The sequence below is a fragment of the Musca autumnalis genome, unplaced genomic scaffold (genome assembly GCF_047663935.1).
Source record: "Musca autumnalis isolate F117 unplaced genomic scaffold, ASM4766393v1 scaffold_5, whole genome shotgun sequence".
NCBI lineage: Eukaryota > Metazoa > Arthropoda > Insecta > Diptera > Muscidae > Musca > Musca autumnalis.
The window spans coordinates 20,436,328-20,458,779 of NW_027412088.1; the positions used below are offsets into that span (position 1 = coordinate 20,436,328).

General features: G+C 35.8%; 2 protein-coding genes and 2 non-coding genes across 4 annotated transcripts; 2 read left to right on the forward strand and 2 right to left on the reverse strand.

Annotated features, from left to right (window-relative positions):
- Positions 1-4,629: 4,629 nt before the first annotated feature.
- On the reverse strand, positions 4,630-4,701 carry TRNAD-GUC (transfer RNA aspartic acid (anticodon GUC)). The gene has a single exon. It is a non-coding gene; the product is annotated as a tRNA-Asp (tRNA).
- A 3,305-nt stretch (positions 4,702-8,006) lies between these two features.
- LOC141406024 (uncharacterized) lies at positions 8,007-8,746 on the forward strand. Its single transcript, XM_073990991.1, has one exon. The coding sequence runs from the start codon at positions 8,078-8,080 to the stop codon at positions 8,642-8,644; it is 567 nt and encodes a 188-aa protein (XP_073847092.1). The 5' UTR covers positions 8,007-8,077; the 3' UTR covers positions 8,645-8,746.
- A 148-nt stretch (positions 8,747-8,894) lies between these two features.
- Positions 8,895-8,966, forward strand: TRNAD-GUC (transfer RNA aspartic acid (anticodon GUC)). Its single transcript has one exon. It is a non-coding gene; the product is annotated as a tRNA-Asp (tRNA).
- Positions 8,967-13,581: 4,615 nt separating this feature from the next.
- On the reverse strand, positions 13,582-16,930 carry LOC141387095 (activity-regulated cytoskeleton associated protein 2-like). The gene is made up of 2 exons (XM_073956231.1): positions 16,920-16,930; positions 13,582-16,555 (listed from the first exon to the last, which is right to left on the reverse strand). Exon 2 carries the CDS (start codon positions 16,494-16,496, stop codon positions 15,756-15,758), a length of 741 nt encoding a protein of 246 aa, XP_073812332.1. The 5' UTR covers positions 16,497-16,555; positions 16,920-16,930; the 3' UTR covers positions 13,582-15,755.
- Between the last annotated feature and the right edge of the window lie 5,522 nt (positions 16,931-22,452).

Below are 22,452 nucleotides of genomic sequence, written 5' to 3' on the forward strand. Positions count from 1 at the left end.
CGTTTGTTATGTTTACGGCAGTGGCGAGGTATAAGAAGTCTTTTACTACCTCAAAATTATAGGAACCAACTTCAACAGTTGGTCCGATCTCAATGGACGCATTGCGCATCGACACCATCAGCTTGGTCTTCTCGCCGTTTACCGCCAGACCCACTTTAGCAGATTCTCTTTCGACCTTCATAAAGGTATCGGTTACTTCTTTTAATGATCGTCCCATGATGTCTATATCATCAGCATAAGCAAGTAGTAAGTGGCTATTGGTGTAGATTGTGCCACGTTTTTTGACGTTTGCATCTCGTATAACTTTTTCTAGCAGGATGTTGAAAAGATCACACGAAAGGCTGTATCCTTGCCTGAAACCTCTTTTGGTACAAAACTCTTCGGAGAGGTTCTTGCCTATTTTAACTGAAGACCTTGTGTCAGTTAGAGTCATTTTACAAAGCCGAATGAGCTTTGCGGGGATACCAAATTCAGACATTGCTTGGAATACCTTTGAACGTAGCGGGCTGTCGAAGGCTGCTTTATAATCGACAAAAAGGTGGTAGGTGTCGATCTGCATCTCTTGGGACTTCTCCAGGATTTGCCGCAGGGTAAATATCTGGTCAATGGTCGACCTGCCATGTCTAAAGCCGCATTGGTAGGGTCCAATTATTTCATTGACCATGGGCTTTAGTCGTTCGCACGCATAAAGTCTTATCTTCTTTCTTATGGACGGGACGCAGGAAGATCAGGTTCCAATCGTCGGTACGCGTTCTTCCTGCCAGATGGTGCTAACTAGCTGATGCTCGGCTGGTAAGCCATCGGCTCCTGCTGTTTTATTATACTTCAGCCGGTTTATTGCTGTCTTTACCAAATCTTGGCTGGGCGGTATACATTCAATACCATCTTCTGGGATCGGGTCTGTGGTATCTTCGTCGTCTTCTCTGCTATTGGATACCAACAGTTTTGAAAAATTTTCTTTCCATATCCTAAGTACACTATCTGTATCAGTTACCAAATTACCTTGCTGGTCTCTACAGGAGGATGTGCCTGTACCAAAGCCATCAGTTTGATGCTTGACTCTTTGGTAGAATTTTCGGACTTCATTCTGGCTCCTGTACATCTCGATTTTTTCACACTCCCGCTTTTCCATCGCTCTCTTTTTCCTGCGGAAAAGACGTTTCTCCTCTCTCCTTTTCTCCCTGTATCTCTCTCGTGCGCTACGCGTTGCTACGGATTGTAAAGTAGCCCTATATGCCGCATTTTTCTCTTCGGTGGCAGCACGACACTCCTGAGTATACCATGGATTCCTTGGTGGAGGTCTCTGGTATCCAAGTATGGATTTTGCGGCTGTTTGCATGGAGTGGGCAATGCTTTGCCATTGCGCTGATGTGTTATCGGGATGAGGAGTGCTTTGATTAAGCAATTGGGCTAGTTGAGTGGAAAATGCTGCGGCTATCTCTTGTGATTGCAGCTTACCGATGTCTAACTTTCGTGTTGTGTCTGTTCGTACTTTGTTTGCTACGTTTAAGCGGGTGCGTACCTTTGCTGCAACAAGGTAGTGGTCCGAATCAATGTTTGCGCCTCAGAACGATCGTACATCCAGCACGCTCGATGAATGTCTTCCATCTATCACAACATGATCAATTTGATTTCTTGTTTTCTGATGTGGAGACAGCCACGTGCCCTTCTGAATATCGAGATAATTAAATCTGGTACTGCTAACTACCATGTTTTTTTGCAGCTGCAAAGTCTATCAGCCTCATACCATTGTCAGATGTTTCACTGTGGAGACTGAGTTTCCCGACTGTTGGGCCAAAGATATTCTCCTTTCCAATTTTGGCATTAAAATCGCCTAGAATGATTTTAATGTCATGGGTAGGGCAACGGTCATATGTTTCTTCTAAGCGCTCATAAAATATATCTTTGGTCTGTTCTTCCTTGTCTTCAGTGGGAGCATGAGCGCCAATAAAGCTGATGTTGAAGAATTTTACTTTTATTCGAATTGTAGCAAGTCTTTCATTCACCTCCGACCAACTACAAATCCGCAACCAAACTCATGCTCTATGTCATGGCAGCTATAACACAGTGCGTCACCTTTAGGTGTTGTTGTGACGCCTTTCCCGTTCCATCGTATTTCCTGTATGGCAATAATGTCGGCCTTGTACTTTTCAAGTACATCTGCCAATGCGTAAACTGCACCTTCTCTATAAAGAGTTCGAACATTCCAGGTGCATATTTGCAGATCATGGTCCTTAAAACGTTTGCGGGGGTCGTCAACTTTAGAGGGATTTGTTTTTCCTTTCTTTTGTTTTTTCATAGTAGGCTGCTTTTTCTAGGGGAGGGTTACTAACCCGGCGCCCAAACCCAAGTTTTTAACGTTCTTATGGGCGAACGCTCGGCACATGTTAGCTCACTACCTTTAACGGGTGTTAAAGGCAGCTCCCCAGGTGACACCACGGGGAGGTCAGTGTCCACTTGAGATGAGAGAGGGACCAAGATAACTCCTGGACTTTGCCATGTTAAAGCCGGTCAGGACCGTTCCTTGGTATCTTCCATCCCCTACGTCACCCTATTTTTTGCTGTTTTACAATCCGCAAAAAAACTTCCCAGGTGTAAGCGGCCTTCATTTAAAGTTAGTAAAGGGCACCGTCCATGACATGGTTTTATAAGGAGGCGATACAGTCAGTACATTGTCCCAATTTGAACTTATATATCTCAAAAATGGTAAAACCTACGAAAAAGTCATGAAGGTCAATCTTGTTGAGAATTTTCTCTGCTTTCTTTAGTCTTATTACGATAGGTCTTGCGTGAAATGTGAACTTTGACCGCGATTTATTTTAAAATCCCTCAGGCGATTTTTTTTTGGTTTATGATTTTTCGCAGCTATGAACATTGTAGTTTCAGAATCCGCAAAAACTTCCCAGGTGTAAGGACCTTTCAGTTAAAGTTAGTTAAGGCGCACCGTGACCTACTGATATAAACAAATTAAAATTTCCTTGTTTCGAAATCATCTCTAAACATTTTTTGTCTTTAACTTTGGGCACATTTTTTACTTAGAGCTTTCACGAAGCGAAAGACTTTAATTTACTACTTTCTAAAATCAATTTTCAATTTGAAACGGCCGCCCTTAATTCAATTCGACAAAATGTCACAGCATGAATTAATTGCGGATATATTTTTTCATTCAAACTTATTGTCACATCCCGTGTTTTTGTTATATTTAAAGTAAAATATGTACATACATACGTCAAAAAAAAGAACTAATGCAAGTCATATGGTCTTAAACTCGGCAGGATGTAATGAATTTCTTCCAAAGCCAAGAGGGATAAACCGATAAATTATTTACATTTCCTTAAGAGTCCCCCCAAACACATATCCTTTGGGCGGACAGTTTCTATAAAAGTGTCTAAGGAAAATGTATATCCTTCAATGTACGTTTGTGTGCGTGTTTAAGACATCCTTACATGCAACACATACATACATACATATAACAAGTAGTTGAATGTATTCAACAAATTTTATCCAATTAAGAGGCCAGACGACATTCCACTCCATGCCAACAGATAAATGGATGACAATGTGCACTATAACAAACAACAACAACACCGACCGAATACACGTAATGTTCCCTCTAAGTATGTCTGAAAATTGTAACTTCTACGTGCTTGCAGTACTAAATAAAAGGATACAAGCTGCAATATTTGGTGAATGGGGTATCTATTAAATTACAATAAGTATTAGAAATTAAAGGATATTTGAAATTATGTACTTTTGAGTTTAAAATAATCGGTTAGACACTGAAGCATTTCATGTGGTATTGCTAAACCACCTGTTAGACTATACACTTATATGATGTTTAAGTGCATTATATCGATTTATTTGACATATATTTTATAAAAATGGCAACTTATTTCCACTGGATTTGCCAAATCCAGCATAGTCTAAATGTACTTTAAGAAGGAAGGATACTGAAACTTAGATTAAGTTCTATGATGCACCATGCCAGACCACTCCTTCGGGAACCTCACCACAAAAGTTCAAAATTGTTCGCTAACATTTGGTTTAAACTTTGCACATTGTAATAATTTATCCAATATTACATCACATTCGAAGATGAATGTACCTCCCCCACAACAGTTCAAATATATTGGCTTAAGTGCAGGTTGAGACCAGGGCTCTATTCCACGAAACAACTTATCAACTTTTCAATATGCACTTAGCAATATTTTTGAAAATGTTCACAATTTTGTGTTCCACAGAACCGTGATTTTTGGTAAGTGATATGTTAGTTGAGTGTCTAAGTTATTAACAATTATTTGCTCTCTTCTGTTTCACCAACGTTTTCTTCTTCTAATTTTTGATAAGTGCAAAGTGAAAAGCGATAAGTTGTTTCGTGGAATAGGGCCCTGATCGAAGATAAATTTTAGGGTTTATTTCGAATAATTTCCGTGGTACTTATCTTTACGTATTTGGAAGGTTTTAGACTCGTTTTCAAATGAATTAGGTATAAATTGACATTTCGCGTTCTCTATGGGAGGAAACATCTGCACCAACAAATTTCGTTTACAAATATGTACAATACTCTCCACAAAAATTATCTTTTGATATTAAAAAAAAAATCAATACAAGAAATAAAAAGCAAATTTTCTCCCCGACGGGGAATTGAACCCCGGTCTCCCGCGTGACAGGCGGGGATACTGACCACTATACTATCGAGGATGTTAATCTGAGGTTGTCAAATGGTGTATTTAATGTTGTGTTATCAATTCCAATGAATAGCATATGAAGTGAACGAAAAATCCGAACTAGTTGAGAGTGGTGTCCATGATAAAATAATAAGTTGGCTTAAAACGGCCAGCTGATTGGTTTCAATCTGTTAATTTTTTTGTTATTTTAAATGAATTGCATGAAGACGTAAACAAACATTTTGACAGCTTGAAGAATTTTGAGTCAAAATTGAGTTTTGCTCTTTACGTGACCTGCTAACAGGAAACCAGGACTTGGTTGTGTCCAGGGGTGCCAAGTTGGTGGGTTTTCCGCTACATGTGGTGATTTTTGACGTACAAAAAACCGCTGTTTAAACAGGAATGTCAGCTGTTTTAAAGTAAAAATCGCTACAGACCTATGGTGCGTATGTGGCTGCAGCGATTTTTACCTCGGAACAGTTGGCATCCCTGGCTAAAACTCTCATGTGTCATTGCGTTCCCCTTGGTGTTTGGTACTGTTGGAATAGCTTTTTCAGTGAAAAGACTTTAGCTTTGTTCCCGTACTTTAAATAAAAACTCGTAAAAGAGAGAAAAGATGTTGCCACACACAAGTTCTTTTTTCAAAAAGTTCGAGAACGCAAAAATGAAAAAACGCCAAAAAAGCTGGAACAAATGTCAAAGTCAGCGTACCAGCCAATCGGACGCCGGCATCCATGTTACTATTTTTTACACGCTCAAATTTGTCGAGTAAAAAGTTTTTAAAGAGAGCGTCATTCAGCGCCATTTTTGTTTAAAGATAAGTGAACATTTTACATCTTTTTTGTGTACGGGACCGAGTTTTCGGGTAAAATGTGTAAAAGTCGTAGTCGTAGATCTGGAACAAAGCTTTTAATGTAATAAGAGACATTTTCTTTTTATTAAATTTCTGTGAGTCGCTGGCGTTGGATCAAAGACATAAGCTTTGTTCCTTTACTTTTTTAATGGTAAGAGTGGTAAAAAAGAAAAGTGTCAAAATTGCTCTCTCAAGAACATTTTTACCAGAAAAGTAAAGGAACGGAAAAATGGTAGATCTGGCAGCAATGTCAACAAGAAACATAAAAAAATCCATTTTCGTCTTTTATTTCACAGTTTTTAATTTAGTTTTGTCAGCGTTCCACTTTTTCTTCTGTTTTTCGTCCATTTTCTTCATCATGGTGAAATAATCGTCAAACAAAAGTCGAAAAATCAGTTCTGCCATTTTTCACCTGCAGAAATTTGTCTGGTAGCCTGTGGTAGAAGAGAAAGCCATATTTGCTCTCCCTCCTCTCTCACTCTCTTAAAAATTGCTTCCAGTTTTGCCACTTTTCGGGGTTAAGGAACGCTTTGAAGGTTAAAAATGGTAACCTCAGGTAAGTAAAGGAACACAGCTTCTGTCAAATTATTGACGTATATGCTCAAATCAGGTGTCAGTGTAAATTACGTTTTAAAAACTTTCCTAGAAATTCAATGGCATTGAAAACATTAGTCGAAGGTCGCACTAGAGTGTTTCATTGAAACAATTTCATGAAAACAAGGGTTCCTAGGTCGAGTTTCACAGTAGGGTGATATCATAAAGTTGTTGTAGTGGGAAACTCGATCTATAAATACGTAAAAGTTTCAATGAAACCACTCTAGTGTGACCTTCGACTTAGTAACATCTTTTAGGACCTGTTTCACTATGTCGAAAGAAAATGAATGCGAACAAAAAACACCTAAACTTTGCTTTTCATGGTAATGCTTGGTTTACATTTACGAAATCCACTCGATTTCAACTGTCAATTTCTTTGCGTATACGTCAAATGAAAACTCATCTGAAATCCATTGGATTTCGTTTGACGTTTAATCAATGGAATTGACAGTTGAAATCGAGTGGATTTCGTAAATGTAAACTTACTAAACTTACAACTACAAAACTACAAAATTTGAAAATCATACACGAATTAAGTACAGTAGAATCGCGATAATTCGTACCTCGATATATCGAAAATCTCCATAATTCGTATAAGCTGTCGATCCCTTGAAGCTAATTCCTTCGCATTTTAACCTCGCTAATCCGAAATCCTCGATAATTCGTATAAAATTGCCGGTCCTTTGGATTACGAATTATCGAGGTTCTACTGTAGTTATTCTTTCGTATCTTTCTATTCGTTTTTCCAATAAATATGATGCTTTCCTCTGCCCTGGTCCTTAGATCGAGTTCCGTACTAAAGTAATTTTATTAAATTGCTGTGGTGGAGAACTCGAACTAAGTTCCGGTCCACACTAGCGTGAATTTCATTAAAAAATTTCATGAACTTAGGCGTTCCTAAATCGAATTCCCCACTACAGCAATTTTATGATTTTACTCTACTATGGAAGTCGATCTAGAGACGTATAATTTCATGCAATTTTTCAATGAAATCACTCTAGTGTGGACCCGGACGAAGAACGCCTAATTTCATGAAATTATTTCACTGAAATCCCTCTAGTGTGGACCGAGACTTGGGAATAGAAAACGTAACGCATTTAAGCTGTAAACAGATACAACATTTGGGTAAAGTTTTGTGTCGTTTTGGCCGTTTTTACACTGTTGGGCATGATGCCGAAAAATTCAAATTCATTTGAAATATATGACGACAAACAGATAAACGCTGGACTTTGGTATCGTCGTCGCCCTGTTGTTGTTGTTTTTTTTTCGACGCCCAACGCAAAACTTTAATTAAACGTTGTATCTGTTTTCAGCTTTATTCTGCCACAACGTTCATTCTTTTTCACTCATTAAGCTGAAAACACATCCAACGTTTGAGTAAAGTTTTGTATCGTTGAGAAAAAACAACAACAACAGGGCGACGCCGACACCAAAGTTCAGCGTTAATACATTTGCCGGCATATATTTCAAATGAATTTGAATTTTTCGGCATCATGCCGAACAGTGTAAAAACGGCCAAAACGACACAAAACTTTACCCAAACGTTGGATATGTTTTCGGCTTTAAGAACGGATTTACACCCCGGTTACACTTAACCGGATTAACCTAGTGGGTTTGAATTTCAAATGTCAATTCCATAGCGCAAACGTCAAATAAATCCTCTCGAAGTGGGTTAATCCGACAAAAAACTCTAGTGTAACCGTACTATTACACCAAACCGGATTAGAAAAGCTCAAATAAATCTCATGTTTTTCCAAAACTCGAACTTTAGGTGCCAGTGTAAATTAGGTTGAACCATAGTGATGATTTATTCAACCAAAAAGTAAAATCGCAAATAAAAAAGAACCATTTTCCAAATTCCCGCATCGCTGATATGCCGGTATTTTTTTGGCGTTCTTGCATTACATTCATTCATCGCCGTTTGTGTGTTCAACAGTCTCTTTTAAAAGCTCCAATAGCAAAGATGGAATCAAAACAACAAGCGAACGCTGCCGGTCCAGCTGATGAACGCAATATTGAAATAAAAGCACGCGTTGGTTCTGATGAAGAGTTTGCAAGACGTGTTGAAATTGCCAAAAATCTTACCAAATCTGAATCTGAGGGAGAAACAATTGTCCAACGTGATGTATTCTTTAATTCACAAAGTGGTCGGCTGAAGCTACGCTATCTACAACCACCAGCCAAGTCACAATTGGTCTACTATGATCGTCCTGATGTAGCTGGCCCAAAACTATCCAAATTCAATAAAATCGAAGTAGATGACCCGGAAATACTGGAGAAAATTCTCACATTGAGTAATGGCGCCAAGGGTATAGTGGCCAAAACACGATATCTCTTTATGTATGAACGTACGCGTATTCATTTGGATAAAGTTCAAGATTTGGGTAATTTTATGGAATTTGAAGTGTGTCTTTTGCCGGAACAAACTATTGAACAGGGCCAAGCTGTGGCAGATAAATTAATGAAAGAATTTGGTATACAAGAGGCGGATCTTATGACTGGTGCCTATTTTGATGAATTGAAATCTTAATGAGTTTATAATTTTTGTTTCTCAATTAGAAATGATATGCCGGTTTTTATGTTTGTTGATGGATATTCAATAAAACTTGTGGCGTCACATTCTGTTTTGTTAGGAAGTGGTTGTTTTTTTTTCTCTCTTTTGGTTTGTGTATGAGGTGGTTGTTGTTGCTAATTTTCCGCTTAGCTTTCGGAAATGGTTTATAATTATGAGACAGTTGTTTCGAATTACTGTTGGTAATTTTTCTGCCTGGCTTTCGCAGTCCTCGATAGTATAGTGGTTAGTATCCCCGCCTGTCACGCGGGAGACCGGGGTTCAATTCCCCGTCGGGGAGACTTCTGAACTTTTTCACTTGTTTTTTTTTTTCATTTTTTTACGGCCTTTACACTACTAGCCTTAAAGACAAAAGGGAGAATGTTATTCTGTGATATGGTATTATTTCTCTAATTAATTGACCTAAAATCCATCCCAGTAGTGGAATTCTGTGTTTATTTCAGCTTTAGTCCATATTTTGTTGTATTCAAGTATTTGAATAACAACAAAATGTTTTACAGTGGATATGAAATTGATTAGTTGCGGGCGGAGGGTAGGGAATACTATAGTTTCAGTTGTCACCAAACAACTTCATCAGTTCCCTTTTCCGCCGACTCTGTATCGATAAACAGGCCAATAAGCCCATCCAGCAAATTAAACAAAATGAGAAATTTGCTATATGGCCCTAAAACTGATTACCCTACAATTTGAGTCGAACTAAAGAATTTTATATCCACCACTGTTAACGAAATTTTTCGGTAGCTTCACAACCGAAATAAAGTTGTCGTTAAGTACTACCGATAGCAACAATTTTGTCAGCTTTTTTGATACTTTTCATTCATAATAGCTGTGTTCCTTTACTTACCTGAGGTTACCATTTTTAATCTGCAAAGCGTTCCTTAACTTCGAAAAGTGGCAAAACTGGAAGCAAGTTTTAAGAGAGTAGAAGGGGAGAGAGAACGAAAATGGCTTTCTCTTCTACCACAGGCTACTAGTAAAATGTCTGCAGGTAAAAAATGCCAGAACTGATTTTTCGACTTTTGTTTGACGATTATTTCACAATGAAGGAGAAAATGGAAGAAAACAGAAGAAACAGTCGAACGCTGACAAAACTAAATTAAAAATTGTGAAACAAAAGACGAAAATTAATTTTTTATGTTTCTTTTTGACATTGCTGCCAGATCTACCATTTTTCCGTTCCTTTACATTTCTGGTAAAAATGTTCATGAGAGAGCAATTTTGACACTCTTCTCTTTTACCACTCTTACCACTAAAAAAGTAAAGGAACAAAGCTAATTTTGCATAGTTTTTATTTTGCTGTCAATCGTTTTAGTGCGAATTTGATTTTTCTGCCAAAAAACTAAAATATTTGCACTTTTGTCAAATTTTTAATGTAAATTTCACTTTTAACTGCCAATCCTATAACTGCGAATTGTATTTAACTACCAATAATATTTGGAAAGAATAACCCAATTTCATTGAGAATTTTGTATTTACCAGCCAAAAACTATATCGCGCCATACGACAACTGCCAAACACAAACATAGATTTTTTTACGAAACAGAAGAAAACTGGTTTCGTTACTCGTAAATTCCTCATTAGGACAATAACAAGATTTTGACCACATATGGTGAGAATTATGTTTCCTTTAGTTTACTTCTGCAGGTTGATGCAAAAACACAAGGAAAAGCAGAAATTGAATGAAATATGTATGTGGAAGCAAATGTTAATAACTGTAAATTAATTATTTTTTATGAATGGATGCAAAATAAAGACTTTTTTGATTATGCGTTTCAGTGAATTTCAACATTCCTTTTCAAAATAGTCCTCGGATCTTAGGAAAGGTAAAGCTGATTATCACATTTAAGAGTCAATTCTTTGGCATTTTCTTTGGTGGGTGAATCGGATATCTGTCACTTTTTGGCAGCTAAAAATACTAAAGATAAGTGCGAAATTCGTTTTGCTGCCACAAAGTGTGTGCAAAACTTGTTTTGGCAGATGGTGGTCGTGCTGCTGGTGGTGGTGATGATAATGATGGTGGTCGTGCTGCTCGTGGTGGTGATGATGTGCTTTTTATAAAGTACAATACCTAAAAACGCAAGAAAATAAGCAAGGATCAGCTCTAACGAGGTATATAAGAAATTTGACCCTAAATAACGGCATTTGACCCCCAATAATTATTTTCTTTTCTCTAAAATATATCTCAGACACCCAGAGACATTCGCCAAAACTAAAAAATGTATAAATTTTGCTACTAATTCCATAAATTTTACGATAATACTCGTATTTCCTTGGGGTGTATGTATACTTTTCTGTGTTGTGAAAATTGAATTTCTTCAATTGTATTAAATATACGCAATAGATTAAAATAAATTTGTGTAATTATGGTTATTTTATCACCAAGGATCCACAGAGTGCAGTTGTTGCTGTAAAAACCCAACGATTTAGCCAAAATTGCATTTTTGTAGGGTGTATGTATACTTTTCTGTGTCACTGTATATCATTGATGATTTATGTTTAGTTCAGTGTTAATCACCACTGGGTTCGCGAGCCGTGTCTGTGTGAACACACACAATCTCAATTGTGGTGAGTTTGAACGTTACTCTCACCACCGATCATCTTCTTTGTTTTAGCAATGAATTAAAACACATAATAGCTCCGTTCCAGAACTTTTTTAATGGTAAAATGTGCAAAAGAGGAACGGAAAAAGGGCAGAAACGTCAAAAAAACTGGAACAAATGTCAAAGTCGGCGTGTCAGCCAATCGGAAGCAGGCAAACATGTTGCACATTTTTGCTCGCTCAAATTTGTCGTGTAAAAAGTTTCTAAAGAGAGAGATCATCGGATCATCGATATCGCCTGGAAACATAAAGTTGATTAACAGACTGTTATCTGGTCACACGTATGGTAAGCCTTACCTGCACAGAATCAATATAACAAACAACAGCACCTGCGAAACATGCAATACAATCGAAACTGAAAACCACCTTATCTTTAACTGCAGCAAATACAACGAAATTAGAAGTAACTTCAACCTGTTTAATAATTTCACAGACTTACCCAGCTTGCTTAAAATATCTCTGTTCCTTTACGTGCAAGAATCTTCAAGTTTTACCACTTTTTACTCGAAAAGCGTTCCTTTACTTCAGGTACCATACTATTAATATTGTAGCAGTTTACAACTTTTGCTACTTTTGCCAGTTTTACCATTTTCAAAAGTAAAGGAACAGACCAAATGGTTCATTTACATGGATTGAGGAGCTATGTAAATTCATCCATCATGCCAAAATTAAAATATGATACTTGTTTATATCAACAACAAATCAGCTGAAGTACACACAATAATAGCATACACGAAATAACCAAATAATCGTCAACTTGAGCTGTGTTCCAGAACTAAAAAGTTTTTACAATTTTTACGACTTTTACACATTTTACTCGAAAAAGCGTTCCCGTACACAAAAAAGTTGTAAAATGTTCACTTCTCTTTAAACAAAAATGGCGCTGAATGACGCTCTCTTTAAAAACTTTTTACACGACAAATTTGGGCGAGTAAAAAAATAGTAACATGGTTGCCGGCGTCTGATTGGTTGATACGCCGACTTTGACATTTGTTCCAGTTTTTTTTGACGTATTTTCCATTTTTCCGCTCCCGAACTATTTCAAAAAACGTGTGTGTGAGTACAAATTTTTTGCAGTTCTCTCTTTTACGAGTTTTACCATTAAAAAGTACGGGAACGAAGCTTATACTATGTTTACATTTACGAAATCCACTCGATTTCAACTGTCAATTCCATTGCTCAAACGTCAAATGAAATCCAATTGATTTCAGATGAGTTTTCATTTGACGTATACACAAAGGAAATGATAGATGAAATCGAGTGGATTTCGTAAATGTAAACAAAGTATTAGTTGTGGTATACGATTACTTCGGTAATCATCCAATCTAAACACCCAGACGAGGAGAAATCCAAAAAAAAGAGAGAGAGCCATTCAGCGCCATTTTTGTCAAAGAGAAGTGAACATTTTGTAACTTTTTTGGTGTACGGGAACGCATTTTGGGGAAAAATGTGCAAAATGTGTAAAAACTTTTGAGTTCTGGAACGAAGCTGATGTTTATCTAGAGAGGGATAGATAATCTCGTGTGTGCCCAACACAAACTCAGCGGTTGAATTTGTTGTTGCTGGTGAACACTGGTTTAGTCTATGGTGCCGATAGTAATATTAACGCCACAATAGACTTGAATATATGTGATGGAAATCATGTTTTGTTGAAATTGGTTGTTGATAGGCATTAACAAAATTTTCTCTAATAACTCAGACTCAGGGTCTGAGTTTTTGTTCTATGCAAATTTGAAATAAAAACATTCTCTTTTTATTTTCATTTGACAAGTTTCCCTATGTAACAAACAGTTTTCATTTTACATTTTCATAGAAACAGGATACTCGTTTAAACGTGTTTCTGTCGACCGTATACAAACCTTGAAACAAAATAAAACTCAAATATATATTTTTTAGTAAATTTTATTTTTAAGCCGAAAAAACGTATGCCAAATGTGTGTGTTTTATAAAAAAAATAATGGATTTATAACAGAAAAATAATAAACAAATTGAAAAATATATTGAAATAAAAACATAAATAAATTTATAACTATTGAAAAAAATTTTTGAATTTTGACAAAATTTGAAATGTAAATAATATAAACTTAAAGCTAATAAAATTGCAAGAAGTATTTTAAAATCTTCAAATCTAAAGAAAATCATTGAAAAGGAGATTGTTTTTTATGTTTGGTACTAATCAAATTATTTCTTTAAGATTATCAAATAATAAAATAAATCCTACAATTTTTGATTGTTCATAATTTTTGAGCGTTTGGTTTGTTTGTTGGTTTTGGTTTTGTTGTTTTCGTGTTTCTTGTTTTTGTGTTTGTCTTCTTGGGGACTCTAGATATTGTAGCTCCCATTTCTTGTATCACCTGAGAATATCGATGTAAAATTGTTGAAACTAAATGTCATTTCTATTGATGCTATTCTCATTTAGAATTGACGTTTTTAGTTCAATTAATCAAACGAAATTCCATAAAAAAAGTAGTTATAAATGTGTTTGATGTTTTTATTTATTAATGTAATTTAGGTAAATGGTTATTAAAATGCATCGCTAATTTTTAAGTGATTACAAGAAATGGTCGTCACAATATGTAGGGGTCTAAGTCTTTCAAAATGTTACCGAACATTTTGATGTTTACTTAACCCCTGGCCCACATTTTGGTTTTTTTGTGTGTGTAAAAGATAGTACATAAAAGGCGTAACTTAACCTAAAAATGTTCTATGACAATGGAATTGTATTTAAAGGGAATTACCATAAATATTTTGGTTTGGTTTTTGTAAGTTTAAATATTATTTTAAAATGCTTATCTACTAATTATGGTATGTTTATATTTACAAAATCGAGTGGATTTCAACTGACAATTCCTTTGAGTATACGTCAAATGAAACTCATTTGACGTATAAGCTATGTAATTGACAGTTGAAATCGACTGCATATCGTAAATGTAAACGTACTCTTAATTTATTACTAATTATTATTTTATACCGTCATTCAATCTGGTTTGATAGCCAAATGGTTTTGTGTGTTAGCACAAGGTCAATTTTTGTTGCAAAACATCTCCTCCAATGACTCGCACGGAAAACTTTTCTTTCAAAAAATTAAAGTCCATGGGTAATTTGGGGAGTAGAAGGGGAACACGTGTTGCCTGCTATCTCACCAAGTGCCCAACAATTTAGATTTTCTGAAAGAAATGTAACGATGTAAGACATTGGTTGGAGTTGGTAAAGTGGTTTGAAAACATAACAAGCCAGCCAAACGAAATGTCACAAGTTTCGACATTTTTGACGGCACAAGTGAAAAAAACAAATACCAAAAAAATGTTTTTCAACTTTTATGAAACTTTGTCTAGCTAATGTATTATGATCCAAATTACTTTAAGCGAATGCAACACAAATTGCCCTATGCCAATGGAACTTTGAAGTTTTCAAATAAAAGTGGAAAGAAATTAAACCGCATTTGCAATTTGAAAATAGTTGAAGGCCAAACGTTTATGATAAGTTGCCCTTTATGTAAAATTCCTTTCATTTTTGGGTTTATTTTTTACAAAACATTTGAAGGAAGTTGTTCCTGTTCTTAAATGAAATATTATTTTTTATTGTTATTTATTTAAAATCGATTGATTAATTAATGCAATCGTCATGCATTGTATTGTAGGCTGGTTTGGCGTTCCGCCAGATCCGCTAAGTACTGTTTGTGTTCTTTAAAATGGATGACATTCAATAAATGTTATGACATTATTTAATTAATTGAAATCATTTAAGGAATTCTTAAACGTCTCTGGTGTAATCCTTTGAAACGTTAAAAGAAATAATTTCATACAAAATGTTCCTCTTTTGACATTGTAAATTTAATATTGAAATGGTATCTATAATATTTAGAGATGCTAAGTTTACAGCAGGGTATAACGTGCGTTTTGTATAATATATGAAAAACAGATTTGAAGGCCATCGTGATAAGCGTTTAAGATCACGTTTATACAAAAGCTTATTACCGCGATAAATAACTATATTTCTTTGACGTAAAGTGCATGAAAACATTTGTCAAATAAATTAGAATCATGATAATGAACTAAAATATTAGGAACTTATAATGGAATATTTTGCCACGTGTAAATCATAAACTAAATGACGAAAAATTTAATAGATGTTCTTTGTAATTTAAACTATTGTCGGTTATTAGGCATTTTGAATTACGTTACAAATGATTTCCTTCAAGGACTGAGATTGTTTTTAGAAGAATAATTTGGTTCTTTATGAAAAAGCTTTTTGAAAAATAGTCTTATCTTTGAAAATCCATGATTTGTTAAAAATGTTGGATTCCTTTGGATAGATTTGTTTAAATTAGTTAAAAAAAATTCTGAATCTATTTTGGAAATAATATTGGCTTCTCTTGGAAATAGTTTGGTATAATTTGTACTTAGAATTATTTCAATAAATTTAGTTTAGTTTGTTAATTTTTTTAAATACTGTTTTGAAATTGTCCCCTTAATTATCTTCATTTCGATACGGCTTATCTTTACCTGGCATCATATCCTTTTGTTGGTGATGCTGTTGTTGATCTCCAAAAGATGGACCACGCCTCTGTTGCCGCCTTCGGCAATCCTCTGCTGTATGACCACGATAATTACAAAAACTGCAACGTTTAGGTTTAATTTTCTCCCCGCCAACTCCTCCCATATTTCCCTCAGCATGAAGTTGCTCAATTTCTCGCCCCTTTTGCAGAAGATCTTCATATGTTGAAATCTCATTCCTTCTCATATATTGGCGATATTTAAAATGTATCAAACTATAGATCATATCGATTTGTTCTGCTTCTGTGTGACGTCCATCGGGTAACTGGGAGAACAATGCACGTTTACGTATTATAAATAAATTAATTCGTGTATTATTATCCTGTGCTTCTGCAAATATGTCTTTATATATTTGATATGCTGGCTTTTTGGGGGCAAACGTTTCTTTGAGTAACTTGAGGCATTCGGACCAAGTTGTAACATTTTTGCCTACCCCCTGCCACCATAAGGATGCGGTATCCGTAAACAGTAATGATACGCCCTTTAGGGCATCTTCGTCGTTGATATCTTCCACCTTTTTGAATGTTTCAACGCCATTGATAAATTCTTCGACCGCTTCTTGGTTTTGTTGCCCAGAGAATTGGATTTTACATGCAGCTATTGTATTTCTTTGTGGTTGCTGTAGCTGTTGTCGCCCATTGTTCAAAGTGCTCATGATTTGATCGTCGGCATCCGAAAGCACCCAGCAAACCAAATGTCTGATGTCCGACACGTCTGAACAATTTCGGAAGCAAAGTCGTTCAGATTTCGTTCCGATTTCTAAACGATTTTTCGGAGAGGAAATAGTTCAGATTTTGTACCGATTTCGTTCAGATTTCTGAACGAATGTCGGATAGAAATTTCCTTTCCGAATTTCTTAAGGATTTTCTTTAGATTTCGTTACGAAATCGGACCGAAATCGATCCGATGTCGCTGCGACATTTTGTTCCGAAATTATGTCAACCACTTCATACAACTTTCGTTAAGATATCGTTACGATTTCGGACGATACGTCCGACATTTTGTTCCGATTTCGTTACGAAGTCGGTACGATTGGTTTGCTGGGCATATTCGAAAACATCCGCACACGATAACTTACGCGGTCGCTGGTCGTTTAAAGACTGAATATCATTAGAATAAGCAATCTAAAGGGAACGTCTATGTATACATTCTGTGAGAATGTAATCAGACTCCAAGTTTTTTTCGTTGGCGTCGATAAATTTATTTTTTTTTCACACTAATAATTTGCTGAAATAAATGTATGTATGTATGTAAATAAACGTTGTTAAGCTAATATCGAGACGAACTTTTTAAACCCTTCTCAATGAAGAACATTTAGAAAATGTTGATCGGCTAAAAATGTGGCAATAATCTTCAAAACATGTATGGTATAATGGGAAAGGGGGGGAATTTATGAAAGCGAGTATCCAAGGTTTCCTCATATATTTAAAATAAAACATTTTGACAACTAGAATGATAATCAGCTGTTTTTGGTGTAGTACCTGTATTATTGTGCCATGCTTAACCTTATACATATTGAAATAAACAAGGAACTACAGCAATTTTTACAACTCAACATTACTAAATGTTGTAATTAACTACAATAGTATACATATATTGACAGTTACAATCATGATGGGTGATTTTATTTATTGGACCATGTTCTTGTAAATAGACTTTGGCATAATACGTTCTTATTACGTACTTGGTGCTCAGACAATAGGGTATATACAAATTTCGACCTAACCGATTAATCTTATAAAAGCGCTATGCTACGCATCAGAAAAATTATTTTTGCAAAATACAAACACGTTCCAGGGAAATATCCATACTTTTATCTTAAACGGTTATAATACTACGTGCTTCGCACGAAAGGAAAGACATTTATAATGCCATATATACTACGTACATACATATACATATTCTACTGCACTGTGGAATGCAAATAAAAATGAGTAATTAAATGGAGGAAAAAGAATGCTCATAGCCATGTTTATATTATAGCTTTCTGCACGGTTAACCTTCTTAATAAGGATTCATTTGACGTATAAGCAGAGGAATTGACATTTGAAATCCAGTGGGTTTGTTAAATCCGGTTATATATAAACGTACTATAATGCTTGGTTTACATTTACGAAATCCACTCCATTTCAACTGTCAATTCCTTTGTGTATACGTCAAATGAAATCTCATCTGACATCCATTGGATTTCATTTGACATTTAAGCAATGGAATTGACATTTGAAATCAAGTGGATTTCGTAAATGTAAACTTACTATAATACTATGTTTACATTTACGAAATCCACTCGATTTCAAGTGTCAATTCCATTGCTCAAACGTCAAATGAAATCCAATCGAATTTAGATGAGTTTTCATTTGACGTATACCGTAAATATAAACATAGTATAAGTCCCGATCCACACTAGAGTGATTTCAAAGAAATAATTTCATGAAATGAGCCGTTCTTATGGGCCAAATACATACGGTCCGTTGTGTGACGCGTTGCGCGTTGAAAACAACAACCACATAAAAAATTTGTAAGTGATGCCAAGTTTGTTCTTGAAGTTTTCATGTGGTTGTTGTAACGCAACGCTCAACGCGCCGTATGTGCAGCGGCCTTTTGATTGAGTTCCCCACTACAGCAATTTGTCCGTTCCTTTACTTTTATAAATGGTAACAGTGGCTAAAAATGGTAAAAGAGGTGAACTGCTTTCATTTAAATTATATGCTTTTTAAAGTAAGGGAACACTTTACGGGTAAAAAGTGGTAAAAACTGGTAACCTCAGGCACGTAAAGGAACACGACTAATATCATAAAATTACTTTAGTGTGGAACTCGATCTAACACTATGTTTACATTTACGAAATCCACTCGATTTCAACTGTCAATACCATAGCTCAAACGTCAAATGAAATCGATTTCAGATGAGTTTTCATTTGACGTATACGCAAAGGAATTGACAGTTAAAATCGAGTGGATTTCGTAAATGTAAACATATTGTAAGTCCCAATCCACACTAGAGTGATTTTAATGAACGACTAATTTCATGAAATTATAGCTTCGTACCAGTACTTTTTTAATGGTAAAAGTGTCAAAACGGAAAAATGGCAGAAACGTCATAAAAAGTCGACGTGTCAGCCAATCCGAAGCCGGCAAACATGTTGCACATTTTTGCTCGGCCAAATTTGTCGTGTAAAAAGTTTCTAAAGAGAAAGCTATTCAGCGCCATTTTTGTTCAAAGAGAAGTGAACATTTTGCAACTTTTTTGGTGTACGGGAACGCATTTTGGGGGAAATGCGCAAAATGTGTAAAAAATTTTTAGTTCTGGATCGAAGCTTATTTCACTGAAATCGCTCTAGATTGGACCTGTAGTGCGATTCTCTAACTTATTTTTTGAGTTACCGACAATTGTCGGTAAAATGAAAATGCTTATAATTTCGGTAATTACCGATAATTTTCGGTAAGTTAGCGACGAATAAAAAGCAGCCGTAAAGTTCTACCGATAGCAAGAGTGCTGTCAACTTTTATTTGAACTTTTCATTCATAATTTTGCGTTTTAATTTTACCGATTTTTGTCGGTAACTCAAAAAATGAGTTTGAGAATCGCACTACTGGACTAAGAACGCATAATTTCATGAAATTTGTGCAATGAAATCACTATTGTGGACCGGGACTATGGAACTCGATCTAGGGACGCATAATTTCATAAAAAAATTGAATGAAATTACTCTAGTGTGGACCGGGATTAAGCAAGTGCTTATAAAATTCAACAAACCGATTGATTGCATTTTTCACGGCACCGTATAGCCCTCGGCACATACGGTCCGTTTAGTAACACGTTGGGACACACGTTGTCCCAAAAAAGTTTAATTATGTTTAACTTTTGGCCTGTTCCCGTACTTTATAAAGTGGTAAAAGTCGTAAAAGTTGTAAAAGTCGTAAACGATTTTCATATAAATTTTGTGTACGGGAACGCAAAATGTGTAAAAGTGGTAAAAATTGTAAAAACTTTTTAGTTCTGGAACAGAGCTTTTAATGTGTCAGCCATGTTGTTGTTTTTTCAAAAAAACTTGGCACCACTTACACATTTTTCATGTGGTTGTTGTAGCGCGACGCTCAACGCACCGTATGTGCCGAGGGCTTATGGATTGCACCGAAAAATGGAGTTAAATCCTGACTCCACATTGCACAACGTCAAATTTTTTTTGTTAGGTATAGCACCCTCCCAAATCTTTATATATAAAACTCAATTGTCGTTTGTTGGTAATTGAATCAGTTGAAAACGGCTAGAGCGATTTGGATAATTTTTTGTGGAAATGTTAGTCATAGTCCAGTTTAGGTTTTTATGCAAAGAAAAATTGGCCACGCCCACTTTTCCGCCCACTTTTATAAATATGTTATATCTACGGAACTACTCAATAGATTTTCCTGAAATTTGCAGGGGACGTAGAGTGATGGTACCCGGTTGAAATAGGCTACATATTTGGTTGAATTTCGGATCGGGCGGGGTACCTCCCCTATGCCCTATTTTTGTAAAAATGCAATATTTGCAACAATTACAAATGTATCGCCTTGAAAATTATTTCCGAGTCAATGGCGATTGTGTCTCCGACCTTACGTGCTTATTTGGGGCTTTAAGATTGGACAACGCCCACTTTTTTAAATATGTTATATCTACGAAACTACTAAATCGATTTTCCTGAAACTTTCAGCGAATGTACAGGGTTGGTCCCCGATAAAAATAGGCTACATATTTTTTGACTTTGGGATCGGGCGGGTACCTCCCCTATGCCCTATTTTTGTAAAAATGCAATATTTGCAACAAATACGAATGTATCGGTTTGGGAATTTATTTGCGAGTCAATGGCGATTGTGTCTCCAACCTTACGTACTTATTTTGTGACTTAAGATCCGACCACGCTCACCTTCTAATTAGGTTATATCTACAGGAGATTTTCAAGAAAATCGCGATTTGTCTAAACTTTTAAATCTTTATAAATAAAAATCAAATATCGTTCGTTGGTAATGGCATCAGTTGAGAACGGCTGGACCGATTTTCGACTTGGGTTTTTATGCAAAGAAAATTTGACCATGCCCACTTTTACGCCCAATTTTTTCAATTTTCTATTTTTATCGTTTCTACAAAAACTACTGAACCGATTTTCCTGAAATTGCCAGGGAATGTACAGAGATGGTCCCCGCTTAAAATAGGCTACAAATTCAGTTGAATTTCGGAGAGGGCGGGGAACTTCCCCTATACCCTACTTTTTTAAAAATGTAATATTTACAATAATTACAAATGTATCTATTTGGAAGTTAATTTGCGAGACAATTGTGGTTGTGTCTCCGAGATTACCTATTTTTTTAGGAACCACAAACTTGACCATACCCACTTTTTAGAATATGTTAAATCTACAAAACTACTGAACCGATATTCGTGAAAATGTCAGGGAATGTACAGGCATATTTTCTTGAATTTTGAAGAGGGCATATTTAAAAAAACGCCTTACCTTTATGAATAAAAATCAAATGCTGTCATAACCCAACTTAAGTTTTTTAGAAAGAAAAGTTTACCACGCCCCCGAAAACAGGTTACATATTTTATTGAATTCCAGAGGGGGCGGGGTAACTCCCCTATGCGATATTTATTTAAAAAAAAACGTTATATTTGCAAAAATTATGTATGTATCGGAATAAAAATATACGGATTAATCTACAATCTAGGTACTTCTTTGGGGCCTATAGGCCCGACCAAGCCTGTTTTTTTAGTACGTCATAACTCCAATACTACTGAAGGGATTTCCATAAAACTTGCAGCAAAAGCTCAATGTTTGCCGTTGTTATGTGGGGTACCTTCCCCATGCTTTTCTGTTAAACGCTATATGTATAAGCCAAACTTATGGTTATATCGGTTTCAGCATACATTTTGGTAGGCAATGAAGTTGTGTGCAACCTAGGACCGGACCAGGCCCACTTTTTTAATATGTTATATCTTGAAAACTAATGACCACGCCCACTCTTTTCAAAAATTATTTTTCCAAAACTACTGAACCTAATTTTCAGAAAATATTCAGGAATGTCCCGTGGTCCAAAATGCTATATATTTGTAGACGAATTTCGGGGCCTATTATTTTATAATCGGTGTATTTGTTAAACTTATGAGTGCATCAGGTTGCAAATTAGTTTTCGAGACAACGGTGGTTGTCCCCCGATCAAGAAAAACTATATATTTACAAATGTACTTAAATGGTGAGGTTCAACGGTCCATCAGCCATGAAAAGCTAAAACATATAGGTCTAAATAAGCGGGAGAATTCGATTTAATCATTTTTGTAACTTTTATTATTAGATCGCTTTAGGATAAAGACAGTGACATGGACGATAATAAATCCTAAAAGGCACAAATTGGCGAAAAATCCGACAAAGTCCGTAAGAGAAAAGAAAGGTTACAGACAAAATCTGTTGATAAATTTAAAATCCTTCTCGGTTTGACAATGGACCGAAGAAGTGAGGTAGAAAATACCTACTTTTGAATTAAAACTCATTACGACGGGCTAGCAACGCGGACCGGGGTCTGCTAGTAATAAAATAGATTATGATGTATATATAGAGCAGAAAGATGAACTATTTT